The sequence below is a fragment of the Brassica napus genome, chromosome C7 (assembly GCF_020379485.1).
Source record: "Brassica napus cultivar Da-Ae chromosome C7, Da-Ae, whole genome shotgun sequence".
Taxonomy (NCBI): Eukaryota; Viridiplantae; Streptophyta; class Magnoliopsida; order Brassicales; family Brassicaceae; genus Brassica; species Brassica napus.
Window position 1 is genome coordinate 21,207,490 of NC_063450.1, and position 26,935 is coordinate 21,234,424.

At 31.9% G+C, this 26,935-nt stretch overlaps 3 protein-coding genes across 3 annotated transcripts; 1 reads left to right on the forward strand and 2 right to left on the reverse strand.

Moving 5' to 3' along the window:
* Positions 1–650: 650 nt before the first annotated feature.
* On the reverse strand, positions 651–3,275 carry LOC111208188 (U-box domain-containing protein 17-like). The gene has a single exon (XM_022706992.2). The coding sequence runs from the start codon at positions 3,057–3,059 to the stop codon at positions 924–926; it is 2,136 nt and encodes a 711-aa protein (XP_022562713.2). The 5' UTR covers positions 3,060–3,275; the 3' UTR covers positions 651–923.
* Positions 3,276–4,748: 1,473 nt separating this feature from the next.
* LOC106373740 (glutathione S-transferase T3-like) lies at positions 4,749–5,681 on the forward strand. The gene has a single exon (XM_022713793.1). The coding sequence runs from the start codon at positions 4,749–4,751 to the stop codon at positions 5,679–5,681; it is 933 nt and encodes a 310-aa protein (XP_022569514.1).
* A 13,685-nt stretch (positions 5,682–19,366) lies between these two features.
* Positions 19,367–20,049, reverse strand: LOC106373739 (precursor of CEP14-like). Its single transcript, XM_022706633.2, has one exon. It carries the CDS (start codon positions 19,934–19,936, stop codon positions 19,613–19,615), a length of 324 nt encoding a protein of 107 aa, XP_022562354.2. The 5' UTR covers positions 19,937–20,049; the 3' UTR covers positions 19,367–19,612.
* Between the last annotated feature and the right edge of the window lie 6,886 nt (positions 20,050–26,935).

Consider the following 26,935-nt stretch of genomic DNA (forward strand, 5'->3'; position numbering starts at 1 on the left):
TTGTAAGTTTTTATAATTCGTTTTTATTTATTTTTTTTTTAAAAAAACTTAATATTTTATCTTATAGTATCTTTCTTTAGTATCTTTAAAGATGAAAATATACAAAATATTTTAAAAAGAAAAAAATACTTTCAAATAGCTTTTTACAATTATTCTTTGTTTATAGAATTTTCAAAAATTAAATTTACTATCAAATATTTTTAAAATATTATAAAAAAAGCCATACAAATATAATTGTAAAAATCTATGTAATAGTAATTTTTATTTTCTTAACTCCTAAAAAAAATAATAAACTATATTTTTGTAATAATTTTCCTTTTCTAGTGTCCAAAAAAATGTAATAATAATTTTATTTTTCTAAATCTTTTAAATCCTAATAAAAGAGAATTGTAACATATTTTTGACACATATCACAATTTTAATAAATTAATTGACACATGTCACAATCATGTTAATTAACAACTTTGAAAAATCAAGCTTTATATAATAAAATATTAATATACATGCTCTGTTCTTCTCTCTTTTACCTTTGCAAGCAAATCTCCTCCCCCCGTGTTTTAATTTATAACCATATGAAAATAATTAACAGAAAACTAAAAACACGCACAGTTTCCTTCCTTTTAGTTACTATCAAAATGCAATAGGTGTCATAGTTTACATAACAATTCAATACACATAAATAAGAGACCATAGAGGTTTCATAGTTTACATAACAATACAATACACATAAGAGACCATACACTAAACTACTTTTTTGTTTTTGCCTCTCCTGAAGATACATGCATTAAGCATATCTTCTCTAAAATTTTACTTTGGATTATACCTCTCCCAACCAATAAATGTATTCCATTATAATATACACAAACAGTGAAACAAAACACCACCATATTTACCTTTTGGTAACTTTCTAACTGAAACATAGATCACAATACAGGAACTGAAATGGAGATTGACATCGGAACAGAGACATCCGTCGTAAAACTGCCGCCGTCTCTAGTTCCGTTCCCATTCCCTACAAATCCGTACCCGCCTGACCGCATCGCCGCATTCTCCCGCCTCTGGAAAACACGAGCAAGCGAAGCCGCTTTCCTTCTAGCCCGCTTCGTCCCGGTGAACAAAAGCGTCTGCAGCAACCCCGCAATGGCAGGTGCTCTCAACACTCTCTCCGCCACAGCGGCTCCACCGCCTCTACAGAGTTCGAGCAACGCAGCCACCGCGTTCTCTTTCCCTCTCGGAGTCCCACATCTCATCATTCCCATGAGCCCCGTCACAGCCGCTTCCTCTTTCCCTATAGCCTCAGCTCCAAGAGGCTGTCTCATTAACAAAGCCAAGGCTCCTGCTGCTTCCTCTGCTACACCTTCGCTCTTCAAAGCTCCGACAAGACTCGACACTCCTCCTCCTTCAACCATTCTACTGCAGTTATCCGGATGCGTCGATAAGTTATACAACGCTGTAACCGCATCTTTCTTCCCTCTCGGAGTCCCATTCTGAAGCAGAGACGCTAACGCCTCAACGCACTGATCAACACTTGCTATCCGTTTCTTGTAATCGTGTACCGCAGAGAGACTGAACAATGTGGCTGCTGCGTTCTCCTGCGCTTCCACTGTCAGACCAGAGACAAGAACGCTTACTATACACTCCAAACAACCGTCTTCCTCCATGATCCGACTCTTGTTCTTCTCGTAGATTGATAAATTAAGCATTGCCGTCACAGAGTTCTCTACCGCAACAGCGTTCTCAGACTTGAGTAACCTACGCAAGTGCGGTATCGCCCCTGCTTCCGCGATACACTCCCGGTTCTCTCTCCCGGTTTTGGCTAAAAGACGAATCTCCCTCGCCGCCACGGTCTGAGCTGCTTCACTCCCCTCCGCTAGATACTTAACAAGAATCGAAACAGTAGCTCTGTTAGCTTCAACCGCAGCTTTTGTCGGAAGAGCTGACACAAACCCCTCGTTAGGCGAATCCGTAATAAACTCCGACTCACAAGAGACGCCACTCGCTGTGCACCACTGCACAATCAAGTTCTTGAGAGCTCTGTTAGGGACAATACGAGAGTCTGTAAGCATTTGCCCTGTCTTGGGACAAGTACAGTGCCCTTCCTCAATCCACCTAGCTATGGAGCTCCTATCATAAGTCTGCCCAGTAGAGATGATCACAGGATCTAACATCAATTCAAGAGAGATTGCGCAAACGAAATCCTTTGGAACTGTTATTAACGTCTCTCCTCGTCCAATCTCCTCTTTGCTAGGTTTATGTCTCCACTCAAATCCATCATCTTCGAATCCGAATAACAAGAATCTGCAGTATCTTGCGATGGCTACGAAGGCGTTGATCACGGAGCCTGTAGGCTCTAAATCTCCGTCGTGATTCGCAATCTGGTCTTCCAAGAACTCGATTTCGGCTGTGCAAGATTCCGAATCTTTAATGGATAGCTTCTCTGGAAAGAACGTTTTCAGAGAAGATGCGTTAGGTATCTCTGCGTTCTCGAATCCGTCGAGGAAGGAGTAGAACGTTTGGCGTAACGACTCGTCGTGGTTATCGATGTACAATCTCGACCTTCTTGATTGGCTCCGTAACAGCTCGATTTGTTCTCTGATGTCGTCGGTGAGATCAAGGCCGTTGATCGGGAGAACGTCGAGGAGAGTGGAGATCTCTTGATTCAAATCGTGGAAGTAGCCGGAGATGGAAGGAGTTTGGAGGATAAGCCATAGCTTACTGGAATGAGCGCAGTAATCGAGGAGGATCTTGGAACGGTAGAGGAGAAGGTAAAGCTCCTTGAGACACAGCAACGCCGTCGACGACGACGACGAAGAGCCCCAACGTGATTCCGCGAGGAATTCGAATAGTACGAGGAAGATTTCGATCTTGCGGATCAGAGAACGAGCGTTTCTGCGTTGGAAGGAGAATCTTATGGCGGCGAAACAGGAAATGATCTCCGTGGAGATTGAAGCTAGGGTTTGGATGAGAGCGGTGCCGGAGAGGTCGACGGGAGCGAGAAAAGCTTCTAGTGACGGTGATTTTCTCCGTCGTAGCGATGAGAATACAGCCGCGGTGGCCATTGAATCCGATGATAGAGATTTATGTGTTATATATGGGAAGAAGAGAATCTAACTGAAAACCATAGATGCGAAAGTGAGAAAGGGATTAATGTTACTTTCTGGGAAAGAAGAAGAAGAAGGCGTCAGAGAGAAAATAGAAAAGGCTCTCTCTCACTTTCTTCGCTGTCAGTTTTTTTTCTCTCTCTCTAAAGAAAGTTTTCTCCAGCGAAAGGTTTGATTTTGAGTAAAGTCAATACTTGAAACATATGTAACGGATAGATAATAATCTACTTTCTGTCCCATTCCATCTTCCTTTTTAGCCTTTTTACCAACAGTAACAAAAAAATGCTAGTCCAATAAAAATATTTAGTTACTGGATCATTACTGCATATAAGACCAGCATTAACCCTGGTTCTAAAGAAGGGTTAAAATAAAAATAAAAATAAATAAGAAGGGTCTTAAGGTTTAATTGGGGTTAAAATAAATAAAAAATAAAAATTATCATAAGAGTTGGATCTTAATTAAGAGGAGGAAGAAGCGGATCTTGTGGGACACGTGGTAGAAGAATGAGCGTTTGGTTCTCTCTTTTCTCTTTCCCGAGTGATGAAACTTCAACGACCTCGGTTCATTCCACCTCTTCCATCTCCATCGATTGATTTCTCCTCCACGATTCATCACCATCAGTCCGTTGATCTCCTCCACGATCGAAGACTACGGCTCTCTCTGTACGCTCTCTCTCTCCGTCGATGCGATTGACGAAGAATCACGCCGGTTCTCGATCGAAGACTCCGACTCTCTCTCTCTTGGTGCTCTCTCGTCGACGGGGAAAAACGATGACGTCTCTCTCGGTGGTTCTCCCCCAGGAAGAATCACGCCGTCTCTCTCTCGGCGGCTCTGACTGAGGGAGAATGACTCCGCGTTTGATTTCTTCCTCGGTTGATCACAATCACTCCACCTCTAAAGCTAAGTTCTTTGGTTTCTAGGTTTAAATTCTTCAATTCGTGCATGCATTAGCTTTGTTTGTTGTGTTGCATGTTGTGTTCTGTTGGTCTGTGTCTCAAAGAAATGATTAACCCTTTTTGATTAAGTAAAATAAATACGCTCTTTGTTTATATGTTTGTTGTGTTGGTTGCATCTTTGGTTGAATGATATAGATATTACTTGTGTCTGTCGATTATGTCTGGTGAGTAATTCTTTGATTCTATTTGTTTTGTTCCAGTGTTTGTGTGTTAACATTGACTGATCAAGAGCATGGATCAATAGACATGAGGACTGATCAAGAGTGTGGATCAAGAGACAATTGCAATACAGGTACATTTTGTCTCTTTGATTTTGTTTCCTGTCTGTAATGAATTGTACTGCTTGTGTTTGAATATGGTTGAGATTTGGTAATAAATGCTTCTGAGGATGTGATCGTTAGCTAGAAATTGATAATGCTTCTGTGTGGTTATAAATATGGTTAGATATAAGTCGATGTTAAGTGTGATTAATGTGTTGGTTGTGGAAATGAGTAAAGCTTTTTGTTAGATAAATGTCCACTCTAAAGCGTTGGTTGTGTTCAATGAGTTCATCTTTTGTGTTAATTGCTCATAGCTTCCTCTCCTCTTTAAAACACAACACCGGCTGGTTCTTTAAAACACAACACTTCTCTTCTTTAAAACACAACACTTCTTGAGCTTCTGTTTCTTTCTCCTTAATCCATATTCCGATATGGATTCTAATTCTTATAACCCCACGTCTAAGTTTGTTGATCTGCTTACTAGTCAACAACAATCTGTGTTTGGTTTTGGTGAAGATAGTGTTGAACTATCTTCATCTCACGTCCCTTATTTTGGAACTCAAGTCCAAGAAGCTTCAAACTTTACTGAAGAGAGTCTTGCAGCGCGTAGAGAGAGGAGGACGTGGACGCCAATCGATGATCTTGTACTCATCAGCGCGTGGTTGAACACAAGTAAGGATCCTGTCGTTGGCAATGAGCAAAGGTGTGGCACTTTCTGGAAGCGGATTGCGGCCTACTTTGCCGCATCTCCTAAGGTAGCAGGCTCTGAACACAGAGAGCCTAGTAACTGTAAACAACGCTGGCAGAAGATCAACGACACTGTCAACAAGTTTTGTGGCGCATTTGAAGCTGCAAGTAGAGATAAAAGTTCTGGTCAAAATGAGACTGATGTCCTCAAGCTTGCTCATGAGATTTTCTACAACAACCACCAAAAAAAATTCAACCTTGAGCATGCTTGGAAGGAGTTGCGTAATGATCAAAAATGGTGTGAGCTCTCTACATCAAAAACACAAGGAAGCGCTAAACGGAGGAAGTGTGATGATGGTGCGAATTCATCAACCTCTCGCGCAACAGAAACGACCAATGGTGAAGATGATCAAGGAGACACTCGACCACCGGGTGTTAAGGCAGCAAAGGGCCAGCGTAAGAAGAAGGATTTGGCAGAGGGGAAGAAGAAGGATTTGGCAGAGGGGAAGGCGGTATATGAGTTTGAAACTATGTGGAGCATGAAGAAAGAGGACTTGGCAATGAAAGAGAAGCTGTCAAAGATGAAGTTGCTTGAGAGTCTAATCGCAAAACCAGAACCTTTAGCGGACTATGAAGAAGCTCTGAAGAAGAGGCTTGTCACTGACCTGTTATCTTAACTTATGAATTCTTCTGTTCTTGTCTTCTTTGGTACTTGTCTTCTTTGGTACTTGTTAAAAAATCTCTAATTAGTTTGTGTTCTAGTCTTCGGCTGGTTCTTGTATTATGTTCTTATGTTTGCTTCTGTTTGTTGTTGTTAAATATTGCTGAATTATGATGAAGTTCTTGTATTATGTTCTTATGTTTGCTTCTGTTTGTTGTTGTTAAATATTGCTGAATTATGATGAAGTTCTTGTTAAAAATTGTTGAAGCATGTGTTCTTATGTTTGCTTCTGTCTCATTTTCCATATGCTTGTGTTCTTATGTTTGCTTCTCTCTCATTTTGCATATGCTTGTGTTCTTATGTCTTTTCCTTGTCTTTATTTTCAGGTAAAAAAAAAGCGTTAAAGTGTGTAGCATTGGGAGGTCACGGAGAGCTCACAGTCACAGACTTGTCTTAATTTTCTTGTCTCGTTCACATGTTCTTTACTGTCTGTCTTGGTCTTGTATTCTTCTGCAAAGAAAGGCCACAGACTTGTATAGGGTTTGTCAGTTTGTATGCATCATTCACGGACTTGTATAGGGTTTGTCAGTTTGTATGCATCAGTCACGGATTTGTCTGGTTCTCATGTTTTATGAGTTTATATAGACATTGTAAAATGAAAGTGTATTCGTAAGAAGCTTTTCTTTTCTTTGATCAACATTGTGTTCTCTCTTCCTCTCCTCCTCTAAATATTCATATAAATCAAAACAAACTTTATCAAATTTTTGATATATTTTCCTCTCCCCTTCTCTATATAATCATATAAGTCAAGAAAAAACTATTTGTTCTCTCTTCTTCTCTACTTCGCTCAACACCAAATTTCTTATAAAGATTTTTCTTTGACTTCTTCTACACAAGTCTATCTCATCTCAAAGTCGATAGACTATCTCATGGCATCTTCTTCTCAAAACCCATTTGACGAGTCACTTGATGAGGCTTTTGATCAATATTTTGATCAATACTTTGATCAATATTTTGATCAAACTTTTGAAAATTTAACCATCGGTAATCAAGAAGAAGAAAAGAAAAAAAGAAAAAAAAGAGTTTATATCGAAAGAAATCGTGAAGAAGGTGATCTGCGTTTATGGAATGATTATTTCAGTGAAACTCCAACATACTCTCGTAATCTATTCCGACGACGTTTTAGAATGAACAAACCATTGTTCATGCATATTGTTGATCGACTCTCAAATGAAGTTGAATTCTTTCGTCAAAAGACAGATTGTCTCGGAAGGCGTAGTCTCTCTCCTCTTCAAAAGTGTACAGCAGCCATTCGTGTCTTGGCTTATGGTACTGCGGCTGATGCTGTTGACGAATACCTCCGACTCGGTGAAACTACCACTCGGTCATGTGTGGAACATTTTGTGGAAGGAATTATAAATTTATTCGGCGATGAGTACCTAAGAAGACCAACACCGACTGATCTTCAGCGGCTACTTGATATCGGTGAGCATCGTGGATTTCCCGGGATGATAGGAAGCATTGATTGTATGCATTGGGAGTGGAAGAATTGTCCCACCGCTTGGAAAGGCCAATATTCTCGGGGTTCAAGTAAACCAACAATCGTTTTAGAGGCGGTTGCTTCGTATGATCTATGGATATGGCATGCGTTTTTTGGACCTCCAGGTACCTTAAATGATATCAATGTTCTTGATCGCTCACCTGTTTTTGATGACATAATAAAAGGTCAAGCTCCGCAAGTCACCTTCTATGTCAATGGAAGAGAGTATCATATGGCTTACTATCTCACCGATGGTATTTATCCGAAATGGACAACTTTTATTCAATCAATTCCAATACCACAAGGTCCGAAAGCGGTTTTATTTGCTCAACATCAAGAAGCTGTTCGAAAAGATGTCGAGCGTGATTTTGGAGTTTTGCAAGCTCGTTTTGCCATTGTTAAAAATCCGGCCTTTTTTTGGGATAAAGTCAAAATTGGGAAGATTATGAGAGCATGTATCATACTCCATAACATGATAGTAGAAGACGAACGAGATGGATATACGCAATTTGACGTTTCAGAGTTCCAACAAGCAGAGGACAACGGAAGTTCACATGTCGATCTCACGTATTCTACAGAGTACCCTTCAAATATCACCAATATGATGGTTGTTCGAACTAGAATTCGTGATAAACAAATGCATCAACAACTGAAAGCTGATCTGGTTGAACATATATGGCATAAATTCGGACGTGATGAATATAACAACTGAGCTTGGATGCTTCTTTCAAATTATTCTCGTTTATTTTACTAATCTTTTTTCGTGTTTTTTCTTTTATCTATGTTTAAAATGTTATCTTTTAATATATTTTATTTAATAAATAAATTTTATGTTTAATTAAATTTTGTTTAATAATTTTTTTTTTAAGAACCACAAATTAAGAACCTGCCATTGGAGCTCAAAAACTAGAAGTATCTTAACCACAAGTTCTTAACTACCATTAATTACTAAAAAATCATTAAGAATCCAATTGGGTATCTTAGGGTTAATCATTCTCTAATTCTCTAAGGAACATACATAAATTAATTACAATTACCCATTCCGACTCCTAGTCAATATGTCTTCTACCAAAAATACTATTTACGAGTCTCGTATGTATGTATCAACCAGTACTGGTATCGACATATTTTCTTTTACAGTATGTTGTAAGATTTCCATTAGTATTTTCGTAAATAAAACATTACTTGCCCCTTATTTAGTTTTGTTTGACCAACTGGTGAACATATTTTCTTTTACAGTATGTTGTAAGATTTCGATTAGCATTTTCGTAAATAAAACACTACTTGCCCCTTATTTAGTTTTGTTTGACCAACTGGTGAACAACTTATTTAGGTCGGCAACGTACAAAGAACACGACATATTATTAAACACAGTATTTAATTCTTGCGAATTTTGATAGAATCGTTAATTTAGTGATCTTAATTAATACAAAGAATATTTGACCCAAAAGAAAGTTAATACTCCTACAAATTACTATATAGACCAGGAGGAGTGAAGGACGTATATATATAGAATGAAGTATAATTCTCGTCAATAGCATCAGGCATTTAATTAATTGTTTGATTCCCTACCTTAAGTCAGTTGTGTATGAAGCTGGGGAAAAAACTTAACATCTAAAAAATTAATACATTTATAATAATGGTGGTTTTTACAAGTGTAGTTGAGACTACGTAGAACAGCGACGAACATGGAAACTCGGAGGCGTTAGTCGACCGATCAATGAATTACCTCGCTTTCTGGATTATAAGTGCACGTAATGGGCATTACAGAGATGATTGGGCTAGCCCAAAATTCCACCGTTTACATACTTGATAAGATTTTAACACAACTTACAATATATCCAATCTATTGGTAAATGTAAGAACAAAAAGAAGCCACGTTATGCATAGAAGTCAGAAGACACGTGCAAGCACACGAGATAGAAATAGTGTGACACGGACAACACCGGGCGGCGATCCACCGCCATGCCCCCGCCGGACTTCGCTACCAACCACCGCTAGAAGCTCTAAGATTTCGCCATCGCTAGTCTTCAACCATCTCTGATTCTTGTTTTGAAATTTAATATATCGATCAAGTTTTTACTGTTTTTATATGGTGTGGGATGATGTTTACATTGGTTTTGGATAATCAAGAAAGCAAAGTTACATGGCATATAAATCATTTTTCATCTGATAAATCTAATAAAATTTTTTTAATGTATTTGTTTATAAAACATACCATTTAGTATGATTGTGTCGATTATTCATAGCAAAATATTATGCTAATAGGTGATTGCATGCATATGCATGCACGGATACAAATATTTACAAAATAATAAAATTATTATAATTGATTAACTTTTGATTTCTAATTATTGATAATTTTAAATTATTTTGTAGTTTGTATATTAGAAAGACAAATATAACATTGTTTTAAACTATATTACTACATTATCTTAATTAAATATATAATTTTGGGTATAATAATTTGGATCGATTAAGTTATTTTTAGTATGTTGAGTTGTATAATTTTTCAATTGAATTTTAATTATACTAAATCAGATTATATATACAATTTAATTATTTTTTTTTTGTCGACAACTTTACATATTCATATTGACTATGTGAACCACATCGATAGATCTTGATCCATATGAACGACGAAAGACGTTTACTTCTTGGCACTACGTGCTAGGCTATCCGCCTTTTTATTTTGTGTCTTTGGTACATAGATAATCTTTGATCGGAGAAAACTTTCTTTCAGGCTCTTAATATCGTCCAAATAACTTGCAAAAGTTGGTCATTCTTTTGGTTCCAAAATCATCTTCACCAATTGAGAACAATTTGTTGCAAACGTAACCTGAAATTGTCTTTCTCATACATTCCATAGCCCATAATAACGCTTCCATCTCTGCATGAAGAAGAGAGAGTAGTCCGTACATTCCTTGCCCCCATCAAACCCTCAAATCCTTCTAAGATTTGTAAATATGTATTTTTAAATTGATATATTTTGTTTTGGCTTAAATTTATGAGAAAAAATTTTAAGTGTTAATCAGAAGTTGTATAAGTGAATCAAATTTGAAATATTTTTAAAACATGTGGATCATTAGAATTTTAGAATGTAAGAGTAACCTAATTAATTTTATCAAATACCACATTCATAGGAAAACAATTTCTAATGGAATTGGATTTAAGATAATTACTTGTTTATTTTTATAAATATTGAAACATTCACATAATATTAGGCTTGAGAATCTGTAAATATGAAAATAAAAATTGTATGAAATTGTGAAAGAATTTGTTTAAAATAAGAGATTGAATAATTATCCAGAAAGTAAATATTATTTTAGAAAATTTATAATTAAAAATAATAATTTTCTTTAGTGTATTAAAAGTAAATACTGGTTTAGTAATTGAATTGACTTTTTCTTATGAAAAAGAGTTATTATATTTAAAATGAACAATATTTAACTAACATTATTAACAATCGTAGAAAACATTATTAAACAAAAAGTATCAAGAAAGTTTTATGAAAGTGAGATTTATATAAAAGGAAACTGCTTTTTTAAAAATCACATGTTTTAATATCAAAAATCACTATATTTTTGTTTAAAGATATTAATTATGATACTAAATTCCTTTATGATATTGATATGATTTTATAAAAACAATATTACAAAAAAAGAAAATATAAATAGATATATTAGTAATGGAAATTAGTAAATAGTTTATGAAATTGGGATTTATATAAAAGGAGAATTTTTATTGTCAAATTACATGTTTTAAATATAACAAACTATTATGTATTTTTACTTTTAAGATATTTCCATTTTGATACTAAATGTCTTTATGATATTGATATGATTATATATATGTACATACATATATATATTTAAAACGAAAAATAAAAATAGTTTAGAAATATTTCTTAAAAATATAGATATTTTCCTTTTTTACATAAGAAAAAAATTATTAATAAAAATTAAAATAAATTTTTTGATAATGACAATTAAAAAATAATATTAATTCATTAAAGTTAACAATGTAATAAACCATCGTGAGAATTAACATAAGCGCGACACATAGGAAATTGACTTCTCAAATAATGTTATAGAGATATTTATAATGAATCAAAATTTATTTATATACAAAATAATTTCAAAGTTCATAAGGAATTTTAATAAGTTTAGCGTGTGTGTTTAGAACTTTTCAAACAAATTGGTATTAACTAAGTTACCATATATTATTGAGGAATCGTTAATATGAAATATTGTGGATTTGGAAATACAACTATTTGAACATTTGGATATCCAATGATCAAATTAGAAATGAGTTAATTAGGTATAATCAAAAAATAAATGGTAAGATAATGAATTTTGTGTTTTTTTTTAAATTAAAATCTTTATTTGTTTATTAAAAAAATATTTTATATTATTTTTTTTTAGAAAAGTATTATAGGAATATTCTAATATTTTATCACTTATAATTAAACCAGATATGTTAATTTGTTGGATTATTTTTTTGTTTAAATTCTTAGATCTGTTTTTAATATGATTTATAAACTAAATGTTGATTCATAGTTGTGGTTGTCTTTGTCCGTAAAATTAGTATATTAATATTTTTAATCAAATTGATTCAAATATTAAACAATTTTTCTATTTATTTCTATTTTAAATAGTTGAAATTATCAACGTAGAGTTGACCCAGTGGAAAAAAGAGTGATAGTAGTCTTCCGCTGCTCAAGTTGGATCCGCGCCGGGAGGGGCTATTTAACAAATAAACACATATCCAGCAAAATGGTAAAAACACATTTTTCTTTCAAAATGAAATAGTTCAAATTTATCGATCATATTTACCCACACTCTTGTCAACGATGTAGTATGAAATATTAATACATAATTATCAAATGTTAGGGTTAAGCATACAAAATTTATAAATGTCATTTTTAATTAATGAATTCATTATGTTTTGGTTAAAAATTAGTGGCATAAAATGTAAATTACAATTAATACATATATAAATTTAAAGTTGAATTTATTTTTAAGAAAACAAAAAAATACATTTAATAAAAGTTTAAATAATGGTTCAAATAAAAAACACATATGAAAAGAATCATGACTTGTGGTTTAATAGATAAGATTAATCCACTCATAACACTACGTATACCAAGGGTTCTCTATTTTTGGATATAGTGAGGTAGTCTTTTTGGGTTGAGTTAACAATATCTTGCGAGAAGAGTATGCTTCACATTAAGTGTTTTCTTGTACTATGTTTTTAAGTCGGTTTTCTCTAGAGTGCTTTTTTGAACATTTGTTGTTGAGTGGTTATTGGAAAATATGATAGCTTATTCTGATAAACTAATCATAGCCGTTTTTAACTTATGCAACGAGCAGTCTAATATACTTCAATTTTTTAAGTATTATATAAATTTTAGTTTTAAAATAATAAATCTATAAAAAATTAGAATAATTATATCCAACTTAATTTTCATATTTATAAGCCAATAAATGTCAATATAATTATAAAAACACTTTTGATTCTGTTAACATAACTTAAACAAACTAAAGTAATTATCATTAATATCAGTTACGTTTTTTTCTCAGAGAGTAAACGTTGATGTATGTTTTAATATTTAATATTTAATATTAACTTAAATTTTTTATATTCTATTTTATTACGTTCAGAAAAATTACGAAGTAGTTTTAGTATAAATATTTGAAGAAACATGTGTTTTTTTATCAATTCTCTAATACATTATATTTTTGTATTTATTTCTTATTTCATAATAATATTTTCAAAGAAATAATTACATAAAATATTGATGATTATAAAATATATTTATAATAAACTTATAGTAGAAAACTAAAGTAAATACATATCTTAATAAAAATCCTTAATTAGGTGTGAAAACAGTAAAAATAACGCAATGGAAATCATAGATCTTCATGAAAAAATGGGTATAAATGGATTAATTGATAAAATGAGTTAATGGACTTCATTGTTGGTTGCATTTTATTTCTTAGTGAAAGAAATCAAAGAGATATGAAAGAAAGGAGAAATTGAAATGTGTGGAGACAAAAAAAAAAAGAAGAGATGAATGGTGATTATAGAGAAACCAATAACGAAAGTTTCATCCAGTGAAGACAATTAGACAATCCATAAGTTGTAAATTACTTGATTGCTTTGATGATTAAGAAGACAACTTTAAAATATATTTTATATGAATCTACTACTAAAATAGATATGCATTAATTTGAAGCAACGATTAATAATCTTGTATTACAATATAGTGAAAGTAAAATGATATATATTCATAATTTTACTTTAGAATGATTAATAGACAAATACTTCAAATAGTTATTATAAAATTGAAAATGATAACACAAATAGTTAAAATAATTAATAATTTATTGCACTAAAATGTGCAATGCAACGATTAATAATCTTGCTACCTCTTAATATTTTATCTTTCATTATTGTTGAAACCGTAACTGTTATACCTATTTTTAAAGACTATAAATGAATTTAGATATCAATTAGAATTGTTGTAAAACCAAAGTCGTTTCAACTTTGTTGGAAGATTATTAGAGAAATTTCAACTTTTGAGAGATAGTGTTTTCTTGCTTGATCTATTTGCTTTAATGATGTTCATATAGCATGGAAATAATATCAATTATTGACTTATCATGCATGTAATTTGATCATTGGCTTTAACAATGTTCATATAACATGAATTACTATTTCTTTTTTATTTTCAATGCAATCTTATTTGAAAATACTAACGTGTATGCAATTTGTACTCTTAAGTATGATGTTCAACACAGGTTCGTAAATAAACACAAAAATTCATTCAACAAACAACATTACATGATACTTGAACTACTACATTCGATAGATAAAAATAAACATTATTAAACTTATACGAAAACATCAAACATACAACAAACATTAGCAGAGAAAAACAAACACACATAAACTTGTTCTTAATTCTTCACTTGTTATTCTCCTTCTCCAATCAACAAGGGTTTGAGGTATTTCCTCTTCACTCTGGTTTGATTGTTCTCACTCCACTTGGTCCTCTTCAAATATGAAAAGGAAGCAGAAGCTTTCCATTGAGAAAGTAGTCGGTGAAATTTCACTTTCAAGTCTCCATTGAAGATTATCTTAATGATGTCATTTATTGAAGTTTTCATGGTTGTTATTGAGAAAAAAAAAATAAAATTTTTTGAAAGATATGGTGTGAACATGAAAAAAAGATGAAGAATATTTATAAGGAGAAAGATGAAATAGAGTCATTGATTTGAAATTTCTAAAAAAAAAAAGAAAGTAAATAATTTATTTTACATCAATGATATCTAGCAAATCAAAACAAATAATTAAAATATCTAAAAATATCATGTTAAGTTTTGAGGGATTTTTAAATAAAATGAATGTTGTTTATAATGAAACAAAAAAAAAAGAGAAAGTTCCATTCAATGAAATCATCAAAACAATCAAACAATCCGTGAAACGCTTTAATTTTTTTTTGATTAGAAAAATCAATCATAAAAATATTTTATATTGATCCACTACTAAAAGAGACATACACAAATTTGAAATAATGGTTAATTATCTTATATTACAATAGACTGAAAGTAAATGATATATATTTGTAAATTCATTTGTGAAAAGAATGATAGACAATGCCTTGCATGTTTATTTTTAAATTGAAAAGTATATTATAAACTATTTTAATCAACTAATTAGTTATTGCATTAAAACTGCTCAAAAACTGCTCAAAATACCTTAATGTTTTATCTTGCACTGAATATTGAAACTATAAACTCATAGTTTTAAAAACCAAAATTAATGTCAACTTTGCTGGAAAATTATTGAAGAAGATTCAACAAATAGGTTTAACAAAATACAGTCATTACGTTATAACTTAAATGGTAAATAATGTTCAACCAACATATTCAACATGAAGATTGTTAAGCTTCTACTAAATTGTAAAATTTTATAAATCTGAACACCCAAGACAAATAAAACACAAACAAAATAGATAAAGTTTATTTGCTCACAATCAGTCAAATAAAGAAATACTTTCTCATCAACATGATCTTCCTCTATTGAAACAATGTTTTGTTACATTTCTTCTCATTTCATTTTGACTTTATTGAAATCTCAACAAAATATTTTCCTATAGCATCGATTCTCATCTTCGAAAATGAAAATATTCAGAGACTTTCTCATTGATATACTTGTTATTAGAACTCATTTTTCAGCATTCACAATTTTTTAAGGATTTCGCTGCCTCTTTTAGATTTCAAGACACTGATTGTTGCATTCACAACTTGGACACACATCTTATGACGTGTTTCATAACTTTGATGATATTTTTCTTTGTAAGTTTCTTTGTGAATTTTGAGAGCTATCAATAGAGATAAGAAGAAGAGAAATTGAGCTGTTGTATACATGAAGAAGAAAGAGAATTTTACCCATCAAGACACTTTATCAGTTATCAATTACTGCAGGGTACACATTTGATATTGCACACACATTGTGTAAGAGTAAAGACATAAAGACCCCTAAGCCTAACCAAACCACAGTTTCGTTGTCTGTAACACGCGCACATACTGTCTCACACGTGTGTGTGAATTTTACCCTAATCCCGTCGGAACTCAATCGCCTTCACAATAGCTCAACCCTAGATCTCAGTCTCATCCTTTCTATTCTCTTCTTTCTCTCCGTCCATCGTGATTCTAGATTTCTGGGTTTGACTTCATCATATCACCTCCATGTGAATCGGCTCTCCGACATGCAAGGTTTGTTGTCCTCTTAAATCTTCTTCAGATTTCATAGATCTATTCTTAAAAACTATTGATTTCATAGATCTATTCTTAAAAACAGAAACAATTTTCAAAATCCTATATCTGACCTCCTTCTTCTAATTTTTTGGTTATCTATCTTATGAGACGATGAACCCGACAACCGTCTCCCTTAGAGGCTGTTTGCTACCGATAGACTCCCCATTCGTCGCCTCAACATTTACTCCAAACCAGATCTGCTCGCATTCGTCTGTGATGTTCTCCGCGGCACTTCTGAGTTTCAGACGATTAGAGATTCTTGTTTTGGGAAGTTGTTTGACCTGGCGGCACGTCAATGCCATGTCTCTTGCAAATCTTAGATAACGCTAGAGCCGAAGACAAAAACCTATGACGAGCTGATGATAAATGCACGTCGCCATCGTTATTAAAGCAAAAACATTGTACACCTCTCCCAGCCGTTAGATCTCTTTAGGCAATTTCAAACTTGTGGCTCAGATTAAAACACACATTTCCATATACCGAACTTCTTTAATGTCCACAATTCAGCTGAGTTACTTTAACCTAACCATACAAAATATAACTAACTAGGCTTGAGGGCATAAAGATAAGAAAAAAAGACAGCTGTCCAAATAAAATGTCCAAAAGCCCAATATGTTTCTAGATGTTAAAAGGACTCAAAATATGCCTTAGATGGTAAACATCTCAAGAAGAAACGATGAGATATATATAAGAAGAGGAAGATTAAGGATAGTCATTATTGATAAGTTTGATTTTGAACTGAACTTACCACAAAACAATTATATGTGGTGTTCTTGTACTTAAATTCTTGCAGGAGCACAATAGTAGAAACTCATCACTAGAGTCATTCCAAAATCTATTAGTGAAGATTGAAGATTAAGAAAATTTTGGTTGTTTTTTTAATAATAATATAGCATTGAATATTAAATTTAATGAAATTGAGTATATGCTATATTTAGACCGTACGCTAGTGTTTTCGGAGTAAGCATTTTATATGGAATTTGGAATATATTCAAGAAATAGGTTGCATACTACAGTAAAAAATCACACTAAAGCGAGAAATGTATCGCTGAATCTGAAAGAAACCAAATCAACACACAGAGATCAAAGAGACAAAGAGTGTAGCCCAATTGCATATATTGAACTGAAATTAGCCTCAAATCCAATAATAGAGGTATAGGAATCGAGAGAGATTTTGGTAGGTCAAGAGCCTTTTCTTCACCATGAACTACAGCTCATGGAGGAGCAATGGTATTTGGAATTGAAATTAATGGATGAGTTTTCTCAGCTAACAAGAAAGGCTGAAAGTAGGCGGTTTTTCGATACCCAACATGGGATTATGCATCGGAAGATAGGCGTCGACGACAAAGGAGAACACAAAAACTTTTTGTGGGGTATTTTGCTTAAGAGAAAGCTAAGGAAGACTCCACGTTTGTTGTTTTCTTACCTTTACCATTTCAACATATTTGTAATCGCTTTTGCGAATGTTTAAATTTTATGTAAAAATTGCGTAGAAAAAATTACAGTTCAAAACATGTAAACATATTGTATCTTTTTTAGGATTGTCCATAAATTTTGATTTTCGTCTATCAAACAGTATTTTCTGGTTGATATGGATGATTGGTTGGTGCTGTAGATGCTCTGGACAGCCAAAATTTAGTCTACAACTATATATGTCAACCAATCGAGATTTGCTTTCCTTAAAAAACTCACAGCAAAAAAATCTCTACAAAATCAAAATATGGCTGTAGAGAGCTTTATTTCCAGAGCAAAAAATTAGTGCTTTAGAAATCTACAGCAAGTAAAGTTACAGCAAATAAATATACAGATTAAATTCTACAGCAAAAAATATAAAGGTACAACACTTACCAATCATATATATATGTTTGTCTGTGTGTGTGAATTCTTTTTAAAAATCTGTCATTCAATATTGCTTAGAATTTTTTTGTTAATTCCAAAATAATACAATAGATTATGCAACGGAATAGACTCAACAATTGGGTTTTTGTAAATCAGTTGGGCCCATTGGTTGATTCTCTTATCGAATTGAACTAATTACCTTCTTCTTTTTTTGTCAACCGAACTAATTACCTTAAAACACCAAACTCATGCGTGGAGTTGATTGATTTTTTGGTTGATGGATATTTTGTTTTTACACTTCCTTTAATTATTTTTTAACAATATATCAGAAATTAATACTCTTCTCAATTTGAAATCTCACTCTGCCATGTTCCAAATGTACGATGCATAAACGGAAACTTAAAATTAATGCTCCAACTAAAAACTCTCCTAGATACGCCCCTGCAGCATACTACTTCTTTCAGTAACACAGAAATAAATAAAAAGTTTAACGGCCATCGGTAAAGGTTCTCCAGTTAACAACGTCCGATCCCTAAAACATTCGGTCCACGATTATAACATATTAATCGAATTAGTTGCATTGACCTTCTCAAATTACATATCATGTCTAACTTCTTACTAGCCTTTTCAAAGATTACTAAAGCGATTGCAATGTTTTGGTGGATTTCTGACCTCAATAAGAGAAGGATTCACTGAGTTTGGGGAAAATGTGCTAACGTTTATAGTGACGTTGGATTCAATACAGTCCATAAAATCAACTTGGTTTCAAACAATTGTGAAAACACTTACAGTTTCTAGACTTACTCACGGAGTACTAATATAGCGATCTATCGAAACTAACCAAAAATTGATACGCGAGAAAATTGGTATATCAAAGAAAGAAACATAATACAATGGTATCATAAAATGTAAAGAACTGTGCGCTAGATGTGTGTACTTATCGAAGAACACTATTACATTATTTCAGTTTACCGTATTTCTACAGTCGAAAATTTTCTAGGACGATGACATCTCTAATCAATTCGAATTTGAACATCATCAAGAGAAAAATATACCAATCTCTGAATGGAGCGGTGGCCTAGGGGGAGCCAGTTCAACCCTATGCACCTCTACTAGTAACTAACAACACCTTTTTCCTTTTGATATCTCATATAATAAGTATATACTCTTAAATACGAACCTAGAATTAAAAATAGGTTTAGATATCCAATAATTTTTATAAATTCGAATCTTCAACGTGGACTTAAATAATATTGGATACAAATATTTCTGACTAGTTTGTGAAATGTCGCTAATAGTACATTATTAAACAATGCGACAAGAACCATGCGATATTGATATTTTTGTTAGTTGAGATATTTTGATATTTTTTGTAAGTTGAGATCTCTCATTTGTATTATTAACCGAGTTGCCACTTTCAAGACCGTGGCTGTATATAAATGTTAAACTTACTAAGTACGTCTACTGAATAAGAATTGCTAATCTTGGCCAATAAAAGACAGCTAGAAGAAAAGTGAAATAACATTCATTAATTAATTACAAGATGGGATGTTAAAACCCCGTGTGATATTGAAAACAACTAATTTACAGAAGGAAAATTTGGATACCTGAATAAATGTACTTTTAAACGAAAATAAAACAAAACAATTTGTAAAGTCTCATGGAAATTTCGTATTATGATAGTTAGAAGAAAAGAATGCACTAAACTTTTTGAAAAATGAAGTAGGAATCTAACGGAGACTATCAATGGCCAACACCGGGACTGGGAACGGATTGAAGAAACCGGCTAACGGTGGAGAGATGTCGAGATCGGAGTTTTACGGTGGAGATGACGGCGGCATGACCCTTTTTGCTCGGCGTCGAGTTTGGGATTTTGCCCTTTGGCAGAGCAGTTAGGGTAGTGGTTTTGGTCACGTGAGGCATGTGACTCTTTTCTTCCTCTCTCACCGTCAAGTTCTCTTGTTTCTTCATCTCCAACAGCTTTCTTGAAAAAACAGGCGACGGCGAGGCCACGATGATGACGGCTAAGACTATGAAAAGCCAGATCGTCACTAAACGTACGGCCATGAAAAGCTTTTGATATATCAGATTCTGAGAAATAGTAGAGAGAGAGAGAGAGAGAGATGAATTCAATAAAATTCTTAGCCTTGAGGTTGATATGAAAGCATGAAGTATGATGTATATATAGTTGATATAATAGAGAGAGAGAGAGAGAGAGAGAGAGAGAGAGAGAGAGAGAGAGAGAGAGAGAGAGAGAGAGAGAGAGAGAGAGAGAGAGAGAGAGAGAGAGAGAGAGAGAGAGAGAGAGAGAGAGAGAGAGAGAGAGATCCTGTTTTAGAATGTTGATAAAAGGCGACTCATTAATGAATTGGTGGAATCACTATTTGTCTTTTGGGCTTGTTTTTCTTTCTTTTAAATAGAAGTCTAAAGTGAGACTCTACCACATGCATGCATAGCAAATTAGTACGATAAGGTTAGAATTTTCAAACATTATGTTTTCCATGAAATTTCTTTTTTTTTCCATGAAATTTCTTTTTTTTTTTTTTTTTTTGAAAAGAAATCCATGAAATTTCTTTTATATAGTAATTTGGAAAAATGAATTGAGGAGCACAAATCAAATGTTCCAAAGTTATGTACACACTTAATAAGATTCTTGACAATTTTAGTTGTATATGAAAAATGAATTTAGGAAATTTTAGACAGCACCCAGAAGAAGAAAAGTGAAAGTATTAATTGCAGAAAGATACACATTATCAAAAACTTGTTATTCCAAAATGTGAAATGTTCAGTGAAACTTCTATAAATTAATAATGTTGGGATTACACTAAACTATAATTTTTTATTAATTTATAGAGATTAATTTATCGATATATTAATTGAACCAAAAACTTAATTTGAAACTATAAAATTATATTATTTTATACATGTTTTTAGTGGATATTAATTTATACAATATTAATTTAAAAAGGTTATATTGGTTTGCAAGGAGGTCCAGGTAAAAGATCAAATGAAACTAAAAGAAAAGAAAGAAACGAAGAAGATAAGTTTGACTTGACAAGAAAGGGATTAGTCATGAACGAGATGACAAAGACTGTTTAATCAAGTATGCAGTAATCAGAATAATCTTTAGTGAATCAAGTTGAGTCCTATGTACGTAGTGAATCAAGTTAATCAATTTAATACTACTAGATTAATTTAGTTAATTAGTTAGGTAGGCTGATTATATCTCTTGGGATAGGTATATTAGATACGATGTAACACGTGGGAGGAGTTTGGTGTTGCTGAAGTTTATGTGTTTCAAAATATAGAAGCCGCCGGCCACCATTTTCAACGGCGGTCATCACGCGACCGCCAAATGTTAGGCTCACAAGTTTCACATTTTTAGGTTCATTCTTTTTATTTTGGAGTCTTCTTTTTATCTAGTTTGAGTTATGACAAGTGAAATCAATTTCTACTAAGAAAGTGTCTTACTAACGCTCTGGTTCATTAACAAAATATGTATACTTTTTTGGTAAAAAAAAAAAATGTATACTTTGTCGATATTTTCTCAACTTTGGATTTTTTTTTTTAAAGATGTTGTTTTTTTTTATCATATACTTTTTTTCACACACACATATCACACTATTCATCATGTGTTCACGGTAAAGCGATAATATACAAATCTTGTTACAATTGTAAAAAAAAAATACAAGCTAGCTTTTATAAGATATTTAATCACATATATCTTCAAGAAAAACCGGAAATATTATTTGTAACTTAAAAGTTATAGCAATTTTCATAAATTTCTATTTTTGAATAATTGTTAAGTTTTTGGAAAAAAGTTTCAAAATTTTTTATATAAATTTGGTGAAAACTGTTAATGCTAATAGTAAATACAGAGAGATATATGATTTTGATTATTTGTGTTGTAACTTTTAAACAATAATATACCAAAATAAAAGTTGCAGTTAAAAAAATGTACCAAAATAAAAGAAAAAGGAATTATTTTCTGAGATTTATTTTCATTAAAATGGTCAAAACACTATGCTTTTATCTATTTTTAGCCATATAGAATCGTAAATTTTTTTTTTCAAATTTATTATTATGGAAAATAATTAGAATTTATTTTATTTTATTAGATATCCAAACATTGTCAACATTAGTTAAATTTTGTATTCTACTTTAGTAATTTCGTTCACCTTTTTCCGTTGAACACTGTTGAAGTTTCAACAATTTCTGTGATGAGCTATCCAAGACTAAAAACTCTACTTTTATTTGCAGCTCTTCTACCCAAAAATTAATGAATTGAAGTTATTTTTTTTTTAACATATTGTATCACAAGACCCTTAATTTTGTCAAATTATCTTATTTTGTCAATGTTTTATCTTTAGAATTATGCCAAGCCGAAGCATGTTCACGATTAAGACCAGACATATTTATCCGTTAAATTTGATTCGATAGTTTATTTTCTTCGATTCAATCCAAATTTTTTGGATATCCGTTAAGTCTCAGAGTAAATCAAATAATAAAAATAAATATCCGTTAAAAACGAAACAAATCACAAATACTAAGATTTTAATAATCAGATATCTGCTCCGCTCTGACAGCTCTATAAATACATATACATATATATATATATATTAATTAAATGTAGAGTTTTAAATGTATAAGTTTATCTAATTTTTATTTTAACATATGATTTAATAAATTATATTCACATTATTATTTAAAAGGGTATTAAAATAAAAAAAAATATTTTTTTATAATATCTCTAACTTTTTCTTAAGTTTGTATTTCTTATAATTAATTTTAAAATTTACAAACATATAATTTCACAGCTTCTTTTATTTTTCTTATATATTTCATGTAAAATATTTTAAAGAACAAATTTAGCTTATTTTTTCTGGATTATTTGTATTAACTAAAACGAAATGATATATCCGGAAACATCTACATATTTTTTGAATATCAGATTTTTTAGATATCCATATTTTTTTTAAGTAAAACAAATCAAAAAATTTGATATCCACCAAAAAAAATCACAAATACCACCAAGGTATCCCCGTGCCCATCCCTATTCACGATATTAATTAGCTAAACATAAAGTCGTGGAGGCAGAGAAAAGTCAAGAGCATGGACAGTACGTAAGACTCCAAAATGGGCCTCCACCGCTACACCTCCACGTATACGGTATAACTATTTACCTTATGTAATGACAATAGTATTTTACCAAACAAATATTACATACTTCTATCTATATTTTTACTGACCCAAAATGTTTATTGTATTCTTTATATTTATATGTTTAATTTCGATCTATATCTTTATTGTATTATTTATATCTACATAATTCCTCCTCCTCATATAAGCATGTTGTCTTGTAAGCCCTTTGACTAATGTTAATTAAAATAAGCAGGCAAGTTTATAATTTCACTAACAACTAACAACATTTGCGTTGAAATTAAGAACATGTTACATCGAAATTCTCACTGAAATCAGAAAAAAATTGCATTCAAGAAATTTAAATTGTTGGTTTTCCTTAAAAAATGTTGAAAATTCTCTGGAATCAAATAACAAAAAAAAATTACTTGATTCTTTTTTCTTTTTTTAGTTCAAAAAATGAATCAAGTAATCTATAGATTATTATATATTTATATGATGATTTTTTAATTTTCAAAATGATTTAAAACAGTATAGGTGTATTCAGCCAATCCAAGTTTTTCAATACTTATAAATTAAAATACTTTTTATTGACTTGGTGTATAATTAATTAATTTTTCAAAAGGGACAATGATCTAGTGGAAATTTATAGAGTTTGAGAATATTTTCTTCAGTTCTTAATCAAAAATTATTTAAAACCTGAAATACTCTTTTCGGCGCTATAAATCTCATTTGCATAACGAAAAGTATAAAAGCTTTATAGGCAAAATTCTTATTACTGGATAAATATCAAATATTAAGAGTTAAACTTAAAAACCAATCAAAGTCTATCTAAATATCTAAAATAATTACATAAATAATTATAATGATAAAAATAAAAATAACTCATTTTATCTTAATTTTACGCTGTATCAGGTCTCGAACGCCAAAAAATATTCGTCTTCAAGTTTCCAATCAAATTTTCAATTGCGTTCTTGGCACCAGAAATATATATCAACGAATAATTTAATTTTGTTCTGAGTTTTAAAATAATGTTTAAAATATGATGCCATGTCATCTGATCAAACAAATAATTTAATATTTTAGAAAGATTCAAATTCAGGACCGACGAATTTATGTATTTCTCCAAATGCTTTTTTTCATCATCAAGCTACCACTGCTTAGTTAAATTACTAATGTTTTCTCCGGTGGATGTAGGTAACATATCTGTGACGTCCAATACCATTAAGTGGTAGGTCCTTTTAAGAGAAAAAAATAAGAAGAAGATGAACATGTTTTCATCAAATTTAAAATAGAGGAAGAAAAGGAAGTGAAGAATGACAAAAAGAAGAAGAAAAAAAGAGAGCGGGTGACATGGACATGTTCTGGTGTTGCCGATCAACAGAGAAACATTGGCGCGCTCACGCGTTTTCATGAACACGTCCGGTCCCATGCATCCTCTACTTCATGCTCCTTTATGTACACATTGGCACATAATGTGTGTTAAACTAGTAGCACACACAAGAGATGATGTATACACGTCTACACCGAACTACAATATTATCACAAAATCCAATTTATATATGATAGTTTAAAATGATATTTGAATGATGAAAAAGAATAAAACAAACTGTTACATGAGATCATAGAAATGTTTAAAAACTAATGTTGATGTTTGATATCTATGTCATCTAATAATTGACGTTAAAATTTCCATACTATATATTGACAAAAAAGGTATAAAACTTGTTTTAACTAGCGACTATCCCATATTGATTTTAATTAATTTTTCAAATATATGAAAGAATCTCATGGATTCGATTCTTACTAGAAACTAATTGTCATTTGTTTAATCAGACGACATGAAACCATGTCTCAAATTTTATTTAGAAATTGAAGATTAGGTTACTCTTGAACATCTCACAACTCATATGTTCTCCTATCTTCACTACATTCTTTTGCTGTTGGTATTTCAAGCTACAATCTATATGATTTGGAGAGAAAGAAATGATAGAAAGCACCTCAAGAAGCCTCAACAGCATAACCAGTTAGCTAAGATTATTGACAAGACAGTGCACAACAGGATCCTGGCTACTAGATATTGGGAGAAGCCGAAGCTGAGAGGTTTAATGTAGAAATGGTTTCAAGCACATACTTAGTCTCATTTTTTTCTAAATTCTTTGTACATAAATATTCTTTTCATTGATGATCAATAAATTTAACATTTCATCAAAAAAAAGATATCTATCTTCTGAATAATTATTTAAATTTCGGCCAGACATCTACAGTTATCAAAAATATATAAAAGAGTCTACAAGATAAATTATTCAATTACTAACCACCGGTCATCACTTTTTCAGTACTTATGCATCACAAAATTCCAGCGACAGGAAATCTATGTAGGCGATGCCAATCTTTAATTATTATCTTTATACTGTCTATTATAAGAGTATCATCTTTTTGTCATAAAAAATAAGAGTATCATTTCTCAAGCATAACCCCCACATCCATAACTTTTTTGGGTAAAACTTGGCTTTATCTATTTATTAGAGGAATAATAATTGGTTCAGGCTTTGACAAAGCAGCAAATAGTCGAATTGACTTGTGCGACAATTATCTCGTTAATATACAATTAATTTAAATCATGAAACTGAGTTCAAGAAGCTTGTACTAATTGACATGTAAACGAATTTATCTTTGTCCGATGAATATTATTTGACTTATAATTTCTAAAATACGAAAGACGACGTGTTTGATCACGTTGTACACAACCTATCGCATACTCTGTTACAAGATATACATAATAAAAAGGTGAATCAAGCAAACAAGTTATGGGCTGCCGACAATAATTGCTTCCAAGATATTATAATTTATGTGGTCTAATCTAATATCATACAGCTATCAAATATTCAAATATAGTGCCCTATTAAAGAAATGTGATAAATAGTTTTATACCCATTTGTCTTAGAAATGAGAACATGTTTTCAAATAGTGAAAAAAGATAGCCGACTTCGGTCGCAATTTATGTGTAGTATAATAAGAGTTGGTGACACAATTTTCCTCGACGACCAAGAACCCGGAACGGTGTCTCACTGTTGCATTTGCTGACTTTACTTGTAAAAGGTTTTCTTTTGTACCCTTTACTGTATAACACTAATCTGAAAGTTTATCAAATAGCGGGAGGAGAAGATGACATCTATATATTTAATTCGGATATCATTAACCTAACATGAAATATCACAGTGCTTAAAACAAAAATGTTTCTTAGACCCAAAATTTTCTTATGAAAATAGGATAAAAATAGAGGCCAGAAGAAAACATGAGTGGGGCTTTTGGTGAGCAAAATGGGGCCTGAATGGCTGATCGATGTCAGTGGCTAAGGTATCTGAATTCAGACATAAAGTATTTTTGGTGCCTCATAGTATTCGTTTTGTCTCAAAAGTTTTTCAAGTATTTTGTTGTTCTACTGGTTAAATACGTACGAGTATTAGCTGATTTAAAATATGAAAAGAAAATCAAAACACTAGTTTTTCTTGAGCATATATGTGTTGTCTTTCTTTTTGGTCAAATATATATGTATTGTCAATATTTGATTTCTGTTAATTAAAACAAAATGATGTTTTCAGTTTTGTTTTGTTCTATCGTCGCATCATTTGCTCAATTGGATTGATAATAATTACTAATGGTACGTGCATGTGCATTTTTCGTGGAAGTAGTAAACAAAATTCAGTCTCTGGTTGAGGGGAAAGGTCTACAATTAATAAAAGATGATGGCATTTCTGGACGGCGTTTGTAGTAAAATAAAATAAATAATTTTAATACTTTTCTAAGATCTTGATTCCTGAAATTGGAGTAAGATTCAGTTAACTTAGCCCATAAACATAGCAGGAGGACCCAAGGCCCAAAGGCAAACTTACTTTACGTACAACTACGGATGAAATCAATAGA